Below are 12,990 nucleotides of genomic sequence, written 5' to 3' on the forward strand. Positions count from 1 at the left end.
ATTTACAACAAATGGATCTTGTTAAATTGCTTGAATTCTAAAAAGGAGAAAGGACAGAATGATGGTTTTTTTTTGCATCTAGATCAGATGAATTGGACCGATATTGCCATTTGGCATCTGATAATTTTTAAAATGCATTTAAAACTGTAAGAAGTTCAGCTTTTAATGCAAACAGTTACAGATTTATTTGAGATGCTCTGCACCACCCCCCCCCCACACACAAACACATGCATTGAGGAAATATTGCATCAGTGCATATCTGTATCCAAATCCCTCTTAAGAGGGCAAACAGACAATATACTCCTGGATCTCTGTCAAAACCAATCTGCAGCCAAACACTATAAGGTGCCTGAGAGATAAGAGACTGATTCATCCTTTAATATTACCTGCCTGAAGGAACCATCCCCCTTGACAGAACTACTGAGATTTACCATTTGGGAATTCATGACGCCAACCTACAGCATACCACTGTGATCTTGGAACAGATTCATGTTCTTAATCTCCTAATGCCTGCAGGAAGGAAGATTACAATAATGAATACCTAAAAAGTTAAAACTGGAAATCTGAGCCCAATTCTACCATATGGAATGAAATCTGAAGCATATAATGAGTCTAATTGAAATGAGTTTGGCCAATTTCAACCTCATTCCTGAATGCAAATCCTCCATGCAAATCAGCCCATGAGTTGGCATGAAGTTGGCGCACTATCTGACTACAAACATAGAAATTCCATATTAAAACAGTACCAACTGCTGGTTGGTGTGAAAGGTTATAATAAGAGATAGCAGGGCACTTTAATTGATCGGTGTACAATACCTGGGCAAGGTGAATACTGTAGCCCTTTGTCATATGCTTTGAGTTAACTCTATTAAAACATAACTGTGCAGAAAAGTTATGTTGTTAGACTCAGATGAAGAGTTGTGGGAAGACATTCATAAGCAACACACCCAATATCATTTGGTGGCCCTTGTGGTGCAGTGGTGTGTCCCTGGCACTGAGCCAGGAGACCTGGGTTACAATCCCACCATTCTAGAGTTGTGTCATAACGTCGTTGAACAGGTTGATTAGAAAATATCTGGATCATTTTGGTTGAATGGCTGTTTTAGTGCTGCAAATTCGATGATCTACTGGGGTATAAACACCAAGCAGGCACTACACACCTGACAACAACAACCTATATAAATATAGCACCTTTAATGTAACACTATGGCACAGTACCTTTCACATAAATGTTAAAAACCAGAGTTATCAATAACCTCAATTGTACAGAGATAGAATGTGGGCACTAGCCAGGAAATTTAGAGTAATTAAGTCTGGCCAATTAAGTTAAGTAGACCACAAAAGCACAGGTGAAAGCTTTGGTAGCGGATTAGTAGAGGCAGCAATCCAGTTGGATGATGTTAGGTAGTCTCAGTGATAACATGGAAAACTGGTTAGAAGTTCATAACACAAACCTTGCGAACATTGGTTCAGTCTCAGATAACTGCCAAGGATGAGAACCAGGTCAGAGACTAGAGCTGCATTGCAAATCAAAAAAAACTTACTTCCAATATCTGACCACTTAGTAAGAACAGATTTTGTTTATCTAGCACTGAATGTCCTTCCTGTTACTGAAAACCATCTTGCTGATTAAGGCAAAATCAACTAGCTACCTGATAAAGGAACAGTGCTCCAAAAGCCTGTACTTCCACATAAACCTGTTCGACTATAACCTGGTGTTATGTGATTTTTAACATTGTCCACCCCAGTCCAACATCAGCACCTCAACATCAATGTTATAGCAAAACATTAATAAAATTATAGTAAAATTACACAGAGACATTATGAATTTATGAAGGTGAAATTGTTTTTACTAAGCCTTTACAGTTTCTTTTTTAGATTAAATTCCCACAGTATAGAAGCAAGCCATTTGGCCCAACAAGTCCACACCTAATGCCAATAACAGAGTAGATAAGGCAGAACCAGTGGAGGCGTTGTATTTGGATTTTCAGGAGGCTTTTGACATGATCCTACACAGGAGATTAGTAAACAAAATTAGATTGGGGTAATTTACTGGCATGGATTCAGAACTGGTTAACAGAGAAAAGACAGAGAGTAGGAATAAATGAATCATTCTCAAGTAGGTAGGCTGTGACAAGGGGGTTATCATATAGATCAATACATGTGCATCAGCTCTTTACAGTCTTTGTCAATAAATTGGATATGGGGGACAAATGTAATAATTTCCAAATTTTTGCTGATGACACAAAACCAGGTGAGAATATAATTTGTGGGAAAGATGCAAAGAGGCTTCAAAGGAACTTAGGTGAGATGAGTATGTGTAAAAAAAAAGCCAGGTAGCATATAATGTGGAAAATGTAAAGTTATCCAGTAAGAAAAACAGAAATGCAGAATATTTCTTAAATGGTGAGAAATAGGGAAATGTCGATGCCTAAATGGAACTGGATGACCTTGTTCGTATGTCATTGAAAGTTAAGATGCAGGTACAGCAGGAAACTTGGAAGACAACTGGAATGTTGGCTTTTATTACACAAAAAATTAAGTACAGGAGGAAAGATAATTTGCTACAATTGTATGGAACCAGGAGTATTGTATATAGTTTAGGTCTCTTTACCAAAGGAAGGATATACATGCCACAGTGGGAATGCAATGAAGGTTTACCAGACTGATTCCTGTGATTGTGAGATTGATTTACAAGGAGAAAATGAGGAGATGGGGAATTCTGTGCATATGAGATACTTACAATACGGATGCAGGAAGAATGTTTCCCCTCCACAGCAGGGTCTAGCAGCAGAGGAAGCAATTTTGAATTAAGATGAGGAATTTCTTCAGTTAGCGAATGGTGAATCATAGGAAATCTCCATTCCAGAAGACTTTGGAAGGCTTGGTCATCGGCTGCATGCACAAGAGAGATTAACAGATATCTGAACATTAAGAATAAGGAGACATCGTGGGAAGATTGTATTTATGTAGAAGATCAGCCATGACATAGCTGAAGGTGCAGAGTGGGCCTGAGGTGTGAAGTGGATTAGTCCTGCTCATATTTCCTATGTTTCTAAAATCCAATAGAGTGAAGATCCATGAGCCTTGGGCCTAACTGGAATTCTGGACCAAAGTTTTGCTAACTTATTGTCCATGATCTGTCAAGATGACTCTTTTGTTGCATTGTTCTTGTAAGACCTTAATCATGCACCAATATGGTGAGAAGTTATCAACTCCAAACAGCTTCTCACACTTCACAGGAAAAGAAAGATTTTCTCATAGCTTATAGAAATGGTTGGTTATCACTAACAAAGTGATAAACAAACAATTATATCTTCCAAATGATTAAAATATGAATTATAAGCTTTTAATTATGAAGTTGCTTCTTCATCTTCCAACACTTAAAAAAGATTCAGTCCTCAGTTCCATTTGATGGAACTATATTCATGTCAAAATAAGATAGAACCATGGGGTTTGAATTCTTGTTGGTCATGCATAGTGAGATGGTAGGCTTTTGTTTGGAATCCAGTCATGGCACTGCTACACATACAATACATGCATCATTTCTTTCCAAGATGTATTTATCTGCTCACCTGGTTTTCACACAAAGTAGGGATCCCTGTGCTCTTAGGTTGCTGACCAAAACCCACTTTCCTGAAGCTGAGCACTAGGCATTCACTGTCATATATGTCTATAATTAGCACTCTGAATCCCTGACCTTAGCGGTAGCTTCTTTGAATTTTAAATGACTAAACCTGCTTCCATGGCTGAATAAGTGAAATGCTGAGCCTAATATTCCAGTAAAATTCTGATCTCCACATCATCTTCAGTAGACTGGTTCTTGATGGCACAACACAACCTGCCCTTCTGCCTTTGGAGGGGAAAGTAAGCCAAGCTTCCTTTCCAGGATTAATGTCCAATGATATTTGCTGGAAGGGTGTTACAAAGGGTGAACAATGTCACCTGCCCTTGGTGACCCTGACTATGGATCTTGACTGAAGACAATTTGGAATGATTCCTTGTGTATGAACAAAATAATATTATGTTCGCCCTGTTATTTTCCTCCACCAATATTCATTAAAGTGAGATCAAGAGAAAAGTATAGAAGGACAGTTGACTTACTATCTCTCCACTTATGAAATTGCAAAAGGTAAAAATTAGACCCACTAACCAATATTTACACATGAACAATGGCCAATTTAGACAAGGTAGGAGAGCATCCTGCACCTGGGTCAGTGATATGGTAACCTACAATTACACTGTTCCAAGGTTTTCCAGGGCCTAGGCAGAAATAATTCCTAAAAAGGAGCTTCACTGTTCCTGTGTAAATGGAAGACTGGTGGTAACTTTGAGGAAATAGCCATTCACGATATTTCTTCAGGGTTTCTGCAAATCTTTGTTGAAGTTACAGTGCGGGTTTGGGAAAGACCTCACAGAAATTTTCGCCCATGTTCTGGCAAATGCTTTTTTCACTAATTTTTCAAATGGGAATAAAAAAAAGTTGTCAACAGGTGTAATTGTTGCCACAGACATACTTCACAGTGTTAAATCGCCATTCCTGTTGTTAAAGGCAGTTGAACCCAGCAGTTGTTTTCTGGGGCACTTTCTTGTTCTCACAATTATGAAGTTAGAAGTGTGGTAGGTAAGCTAATAAAAACACCATAAGCACTAGGAGCATCACATTTTTCACCATTCATGCAACACCAATAATTACATTCTTCAGGAAATAATAGCTAATTTAAAGGTAGTATGGTGCAAAATGGAAATAAAAGCAGATGATTGAGGGACTCAGGGCGATCTAATAGAGTTATACTTGAGATATTAGCTTACCTGTTTGTTTCTGATGCTAATTAGCCTGGTGTTTTTGCAACATTTTGAGTTTTAATTGCAGTTAATTTTGACTGATGTAGGAAAGCAAGGATACCTCCTATTTTTGTCACATGTTTAAAATGATTAAAAAGTCCCAAAGTAGCATTGTACATACTATGTGTCACCAAGTCACATTAAAAAGGGGGGGTGGGGGAGATATGATCACATAGTGGTATTGAAACTAGATTAGTATTCCAGAACCTCATGTTCTAGGAACATGGATTTTAATCCCACCATGCTAGATGGTGAAATTTGAATTCAATAAAATATCTGTAATTATAAGGCTTGCCTAATGGTAACTGTGTAACTGCTGTTGAGAGTCCTAAAACAAAATGGCCTGGTTCACTAATGCCCTTCAGGGAAGGAAATCATGTGACTCCAGATCCAAAGCAACACGGGTGACTCTTAACTGTCCTCTGGGCAAATTAGAGATGACAATAAAAGCTGATCTAGCCAGTGACACCCAAATCGAATGAACAAATTATCTTAATAAAGAAAGAGTTTAAGAGTCAAAGAGTTCTCTTGATGAAGTGCCTTAAAGGGAGTAAGACAGAAAATTGTAGCACTTACGTCTGAGGCAGTTAAAGACATGTCAGCAATGGTGGAGCAATTAAAAGGAGGAAGGTCAAGAGATGCATACACTGGGGATGGGAATAAAAGTAAAATCAAAACGTGAAAACTCTGGAATTTATCCTGGTTTCTTTCTCTATCTCCTAAGGTTTACCTGTGACACAGAATTCTTTTCTTGCAAAGTACTGTAAACTTTAGTAAAACTAGAAGCATTCCCTGCTATTATTTTAGACAAAGTGCCAGAAACTAGTGGCCCGTCATTTTGTTTCGTTACATTTCGTTTCAGGAATGACATTTTAAAAATCCATTTCCTGTACTCCATCTTCAGTGCCTTCATTAGACTGAATCATTTGACCAGATGGCATTGGTTAGAGGGTGATTGATGAAGACAATCAATTTAAGTAAACTAAAAGGGTCATCCTGAAGCGATATGCAGGAAAACCGATGGCTTTGTTCTGAAATCTTTCCATTTATTGTAACCTGTGATTCATTGGCATACTCACTTCAGAGGGAATAATATTATTTGACGATCCTGCATATTAGAGAGTTGACAACAGAAGGCATGAGAAAATCATCAGAAAAAAAAGATGCTTGTATTCTGTAACACTTACATAATGGGGAAAGTTTTGAGCTCTGCAAAATGAAAACATTGGTTTTCCAGGCTGCTCAATAGGGATTTGTCCTTTCATCAATCACTCAGGTTTTGAAAAGAGTGTTGGGTATAAGAAGTAATTAAATTAGTGGACTTGAGACGTTTAACTAAATCTACAGTTATTCTTAGACTTGGATATTTGACAGGAAAGTCAAAGTTTTTTTTAAATCAATAGCTGGTAAATATTTGTTTGGCATTTATTGAAGGATTTAAAGCTGACCATAAAGCCCTTCACAACATGCTGAGGAAAGAAAAACTGCTAATGACTAATATTTAAAATGCTTAACATTACTTACAGTTGTCATGTAGGAAGTAAGCTATCTTTGTTACTGTCACATTTTCTTTTGCTTAATCACTGGTAAATCCATTGTGAAATGCAATCCATTTCCATATTTGTAAATACTTTGTTTCAAACAATAACAGAAAAGAAATTTAGGCAGAAATAAAAGACACATTTTCTTGTTTTGGATTAGAATGTGCAGCTTCAGTTGCAATATATTTTAATTGATGGAAAAACAAACATCAAAGCATAAGATGGAATTTTAACATCACTGTCATAGTCTGGCTTGATTTGGAGATGACGGTGCTGGACTGGGGTGTACAAAGTTAAAAACAGAAAACAGCCAAGCCAGACTATGTTAAAAATCACACAACACCAGGTTATAGTCCAACAGGTTTAATTGGAAGCACACTGGCTTTCGGAGTGTCGCTCCTTCATAACACCTGATGAAGGAGCGACGCTCCGAAAGCTAGTGTGCTTCCAATTAAACCTGTTGGACTATAACCTGGTGTTGTGTGATTTTTAACATAGTCTGGCTTGGCTGTTTTCTGTTTTATAAAATTTGTCCACGGGGTGTACTACCCATCTGTATCATCCTTCCACTGCCTTTTTGAACTTCAGCAGTCAATGAAGGTAAGGTCCAGTGTCTGAAAGTACTGTCAAAGGAGTTTTGCTGTCAAGCTTATTAAATATTGTTGCAGATTCTTTCATCCAACTGGAGGGCATTTCACCACACACAAGAGTAGATGGTAGTTGGTAGACAGGCTCTAGTGAGTCAGGAGGTAAATTTTAGCTGCAGAATTAACCAGCTTTTGACCTGCTTTACCAGCCACAGTAATTATATGGCTAGTCCAATTTAGTTTCTGGCCAATGATAACAGCAGGTTGATAATTGGGAATTCTTCATTCCCATTGTATGTGGTGATTTGATGATTAGATTCTCTCTTGTTTGAAATGTTCATTACCAGGTACTTGTGGGTGTGAATATTACTTGTTTTAGTACTCGTGTACTAAAGGTTGACTATGCTGGTACAGTGCTTAATCCAGAAGGCTAATGAGACCTGGCCTTTATGAGGAGAGGAATTGAACTCAAAAGTCAGTATCTTATTCATCAGTTACACAGGACATTGATGAGATCACATCTCAAATATTATGCAGTTTTGATTTCTGTATTTAAGAAAGTATGTAAATACATTTGAGTTAGTTCAAAGAAGGTTTGCTTGATTGGTATCAGGCTGAGGGGGTTATTTTATGAAAAAAGGTTTGACAGACTGGGTTTATTTTCAATCAAGTTCAGAAATCCAAGGGATCATCTAATTGAAGTTTATAAGATCTTGAATGGTTTTGCCAAGATGTTCATGGGAAGAATCTGAGTGAATCCCCCCAGAATAGAAAAACTGTTTTAAAATTCAGGATTATTCTTCTAGGACAGATATGAGAGGAATCATTTTTCTCAGAATGTTCTGTAAGTTTGAAGCACTCTGCCTCAAAACGTGATGGAGGTGGAACATTGAATAGCTTTCAGATGGAAGTGGATAGATTCTTGTTCGGAAAGGGAATTAAAGGTGATCAGGCTGGACGGAAATGTGGAATTTTAAACACAAAAACAAATCAGATACAATTTTACTAAATAGTGGAGCAGACTTGAAGAGGTGAATGGCCTATGTCCATTCACTATTTGTATGTTTGAATAAAATTGATTGCCCTGTTCTCAGGACATCAAAGGCGTTGTCTGGTGATTGTGATTGGGAAATCAGCTATTTGAGAAGTATGCGAGGGTTATGGCTGGCTGTGTGACAGTTTCTTGATTAGGCTTGACATTTGAGTTGTGGCAGACATTCCAATTTACAGGACTCGCTGTTAATTTCAGTGTTGTTTTCCCACATATTTCTCCACCCAAAATGATTGTATGTTTATGCATTCTTTGCATGGGGTAATTTAGACCAAAAAGTAAATTGATACTTGTGTATTTGTGATACTGGTAGATCAAACAGTTAATGTCAATCCAAAATTGTCGGTGATATAGCCTATTTATTGGTGAACAAACACAATAATCTTTGAAATTTCAGAATGTTGACATGTTTCCTCAGCTCTCAAAATGCACACATGAAATTAGGTATGTCAGGTGATGGAATGATGTTGTGGACTAGAAATTCAAACCAAAAACCAATGCGAACTATGAGATTTATGGCCTCCTTTTCCTGCTGGTTTGAACAGGACAGCAAAAAACAGGCCCTTCACCCATCAAAATCACTTAATTTTCAAGTGCTTGCAAATTTTGATTTAAAATTTTCAGAAAAGTTTTCTAGTTACTTCACATAAACTTCAAAATGAAAATAATCAAAACAGGTTGATAATTTTAACTTAAGTAAAATAGGAATGAATACATCATTTAGCTCAAATAGTTCCATCTTCATTGCCTAATAATAAATACAAAAACATGTGTTTACTTTGACTCTTGGTAGCGTATCGTTTTTACCTTACATTTTATGAATGCTGAGATTCTGACCTCATATACGCAAGACACTGAATAAAAGGTCATGCATTCTATTGTAAGAACTGAGTTCAAATAGGGTGATAATGGACCCACAGCATATTTTGTCCACTTCTGTTGTCTTCAACTTATTGAACAAGTTGCTTGAAATCAGTCTGTCTATTCATCTGTGTTCATTTGGAAATTGTGGACAACCATATACTTCCACATTTTTAATGACCTAATTGCAACACAGCAAAAATAGAACAGTGAAGAACAGCATTAAGTACAACATTTAAGTTAGAATAAACACTATTTGAAAGGAAGGCGGCTTTCTGAGCTATTTTTGTTCCCAAGTGTCATCATGTTTAGTAATTGACCATTTCTGTTCAGTTTGGCATGCAAGGCACTGAAATAATGTATTCCCTTTCAGTACTGAGATAAATTTACTGTTAGCTACTAATCATACCCATGAGATAATTTACAATGATTTTTATTTCTAGTTTTTTACACATTGACACTTAATTTTTCATTAATAATTTCAGCAATTTACCAATATTAAATCTAAAGGTTTCAATGGCTCAGATCTCAAATTACAGTTTTTTCTTCAACTAATAGTTTAGCTCCAACACTCTCATTGCAGGGAATACTAGACTTTGGGGATTACATTGGGAAACCTTTCAAATTTATCTGCTCTGACTTAGTGTATACCCGATTAGCAGAAGGCAGTTTTGATAGACATTATCTCTAAGATGTATTTGTCACCTGGGACGTGTAAAGTCCTCACATTGATTCCTTGCTGTTATCAACTTTCGCAGGAAGAGCCTTATGTGATGTTTAAAAAGTCCGATAAACCTCTTTATGGAAATAGTCGATTCGAGGGATTTTGCATTGACCTCCTGAAAGAGTTGTCAAATATCCTCGGATTTACCTATGAGGTCAGACTGGTGGATGATGGGAGATACGGCGTTCAGGATGAAAAAGGGCAGTGGAATGGAATGGTCAGGGAACTGATGGATCATGTAAGTAGTTTATGCTTGAATTTACTGTATATACAATAACAGAACGAAAGACAAGCAGTCCTGTTATGTATTTCATAATCTTAGGAAGTCCTAAAATTCTTTGTAGTCAGTTAACTTCTTTTGAAGTGTACTCATATTTGAAACATAGGAATAATATCATAGATGATCATTAAAATGTCGGTTTGGGGAAAAGCACATATAGGTACCTATGCTGTGAGAGAGTGTGTCAGGTATATTTTCTTTGACATGGGGTGTCATAAACATTACACATTACATCAAAATTGATTGTATCTTGATGTTATAATGAGATGCAGGGAAATGTAAAGAAGAATCACTTGACTTCCATGAGAATTCTTTTCATTTTACATACTTCTAATTTCATGCTTGAAATATCTGATTTTTTATTGTAACCTAAAGAGACATTGTTGTCATGGTAACTGACTTGCAAGATGCCTTACGATAGTTTCAAATTGCCAAGGATGCTGGAATGTCATTGCACCGCGGATGCATCTACCACTTCTATTGTGCTAGCTGGAGTCCCTGATATTTATTCAGAGTTACAAAGGGAGTGGGAGGGGTGGAAAGTATAATATAGAAGCATAGGTTTCATAGAAACACAAAAGCAAAATATCATGGATGTTGAAGCTCTGAAATAGAAACAAAACCTGCTCAGCAAGTCAGACAGAATTGTGTTTGACCAACCATCTTTCAGATTCTTTCAACAGGTTTCCCACCTGCTAGTAAGCTAGGATGTCAAGCTTGATACAACAAGGTATGGTAGCATAGTGGTTATTTAACTAGAATAGCAATCCAGTGACATAAAATAATGGTCTGGAGAAATGAATTGAAATTCCACCTCTGTATCTCAGAGTTTAAATCCAATTAATTAAATACATTTGGAAAATTTGCTGGTATCAATTGTGGTGGCCATAAAACTACTGGATGGTTGTAAAATCCCATCTGGGGCAGGAAAACAGCTGTTTTTTTCCCCAGTCTGACTTAAATGAGACTCCAGATCTACTGTGATATGATTGAGCCTTAACTGCCCCTCAAGGGGTTGAACAAACTCCGTTGCATTCATCACTACCTTTGGAAGGGAACTACGGATGGGTAATAAATGCAGGCCTTGCCAGTCAAGCCTGCATTCAATTAATAAATGAAACAAAAGCAGCATACTTCCTTTAGTACACTTTTATAATAAGATATGAATGGCTCAGTGTCATATGCATTACTATAGTGTTTCTTCTTATGAAGAGTGGCGTTCCCTATCAGTGGAAAAAATGTTTTAATCCATTATTATGGAGGTCATAGCAGGAGATTTAGAAAATCAGAATACTTGATGGGCTGAATGGTCGACTCCTGTTCCAGTTCTTATGGTTTTATGAACAGTTTGTAGAATGGAATACTAAAATGAATACTAAGGAGATGCAACTTAATTCCCATGTTATAGGATTGCTGTGGAACTGGCTGTTTTGCCAGTGCAGAACATCTATTTGCAGCAGGACTTATTTTTTGTTAATCTCTGAAATAGGATTTTCAGTAAGAGACTGATTCCATGCTGAGAAAGATTCAGATTTCCTGATTCTCAAACCGATTTCAACACCTGATCACACAGACTTCAAAACATTAATCTGCCCGACATTTATCTAGTCTTAAAGTGGCTGCTGTGCTCATTACAGCATTTCATTAAAAGGATTTATTTTCTCTGTTTGAATGATACAACATTGTTCAGATGTTAAATGTTCCTGCTTACTGTTCATCTGGCATGATTTGAGAGAATTTCAAGGTTGTGCTTACTTGTGGATTGATTTTAATGTTTCTTGATAGCCCCCTATTCTGCTTGTAATAAATTGAGAAGTGTGGTGCAATCAATGCTGTTTCTTTAAACTCATCATTGAATTTTATTGAGGATTGTTTCTCTGCTTTGAGAAATGCTATGACCATAAAGACAGATGCTCGAGAAGATTAAAAACATTATACCATAATTACTGCTGGTATGAGATTTAATGGACGATCTTCAAATTAAACTAATTTTCTTCAGCATGCAGGTGCCAGTATGCAACTTTTAAAAGACATTCATGTACTAAAAGCATTTAATTTAATAAATATCTGACTAGTGTAAGTCAATGAAGAAAATTTTGAATTTTCTTAAAAGTCATTTCAAGTCAGGTTGCTATGGAGGACTACACACTTTTATTAAAAATGATGTTTTTTCTGATAAACCCATTTTCAGCTAAATTAATAAATGCACCAGGTTACCACTTTTAAATGCCCCAAGGAATACTTTTTAATGGAAACAAACTAAACAAAATCTTCTGATTGTTAGCAGTTCAGAGAAGATTTCATGTTTGTGATTGTGTGACAGAAGTGTAGCAGAAACATGAACTGGAAACTAACCTGCAAAATTTTCAGTGCATTTGAGTACACTTTCTCAACGATTCCTTCAAAATGATTCCTCAGTAAAATTGCCGTAATTATAGTGTAATGGAAACTCCTTCACTGTGAATCTGATTGGGCATCAGCAGCGCAATGTTGCATAGAGCTGAAAATTGCACAAAACTGGCCTACCATTAGCAAAAATTAGAAATGGGAAGAATTGGAGAAACTCAGCAGGTCAGGCAGCACTCATGCAGTGCAAAACAAAGTTAATATTTTGAGTCCAATATGACTCCTCTTTGGAAATTTGAAATTGTAAAGAGGTATCATATTTTATGCAAATGGTTAACTCTGCTTCACAGTCCAAAGACATCACCAGACTATTGAGTTTTTCTGTCACCTTTCACTTCTATTCTTATTTCCAATTTTCAGCATCTGTAATATCTTGATCTTATTCATTAGAATTACAGAATAGTGGACTGGGCTAAACACTTGTCATGGACCTCTAACATCTACATTTTAAAAAAAATATCAAGCCAACATCACTGTTCATTGTCAAAAAGGTAGTTATATGTATTTGGGTATCCTCAATCTAGCTCCTTTATAAACTTTGATTCAAAACCATCTCTAATTTGGGAGTGAAATTGGCGATTTTCACACAATGAGACAACAAATAATTGGTGTGGATTTAAAGAAGCGTCACACTACTCTACTGATGCAGCAAGAGGAACTCTTCGGAGATTGCCTACTGGACTTTAAGGGAGCGA

General features: G+C 36.7%; 1 protein-coding gene across 8 annotated transcripts in view; it reads left to right on the top strand.

The window, feature by feature from the left end:
* The window catches only part of LOC122548404 (glutamate receptor ionotropic, kainate 2), a 442,113-nt gene that overhangs the window by 324,723 nt on the left and 104,400 nt on the right, over positions 1 to 12,990 (top strand). For all 8 annotated transcript variants that reach the window (XM_043687010.1, XM_043687014.1, XM_043687017.1 and 5 more), the window contains one exon: positions 9,644 to 9,847. In XM_043687010.1, coding sequence (XP_043542945.1) covers positions 9,644 to 9,847 — 204 coding nt within the window. The remainder of the gene's footprint in view (positions 1 to 9,643; positions 9,848 to 12,990) is intronic.

This window comes from Chiloscyllium plagiosum, chromosome 3 (genome assembly GCF_004010195.1).
Source record: "Chiloscyllium plagiosum isolate BGI_BamShark_2017 chromosome 3, ASM401019v2, whole genome shotgun sequence".
In the NCBI taxonomy this organism is placed as follows: Eukaryota; Metazoa; Chordata; class Chondrichthyes; order Orectolobiformes; family Hemiscylliidae; genus Chiloscyllium; species Chiloscyllium plagiosum.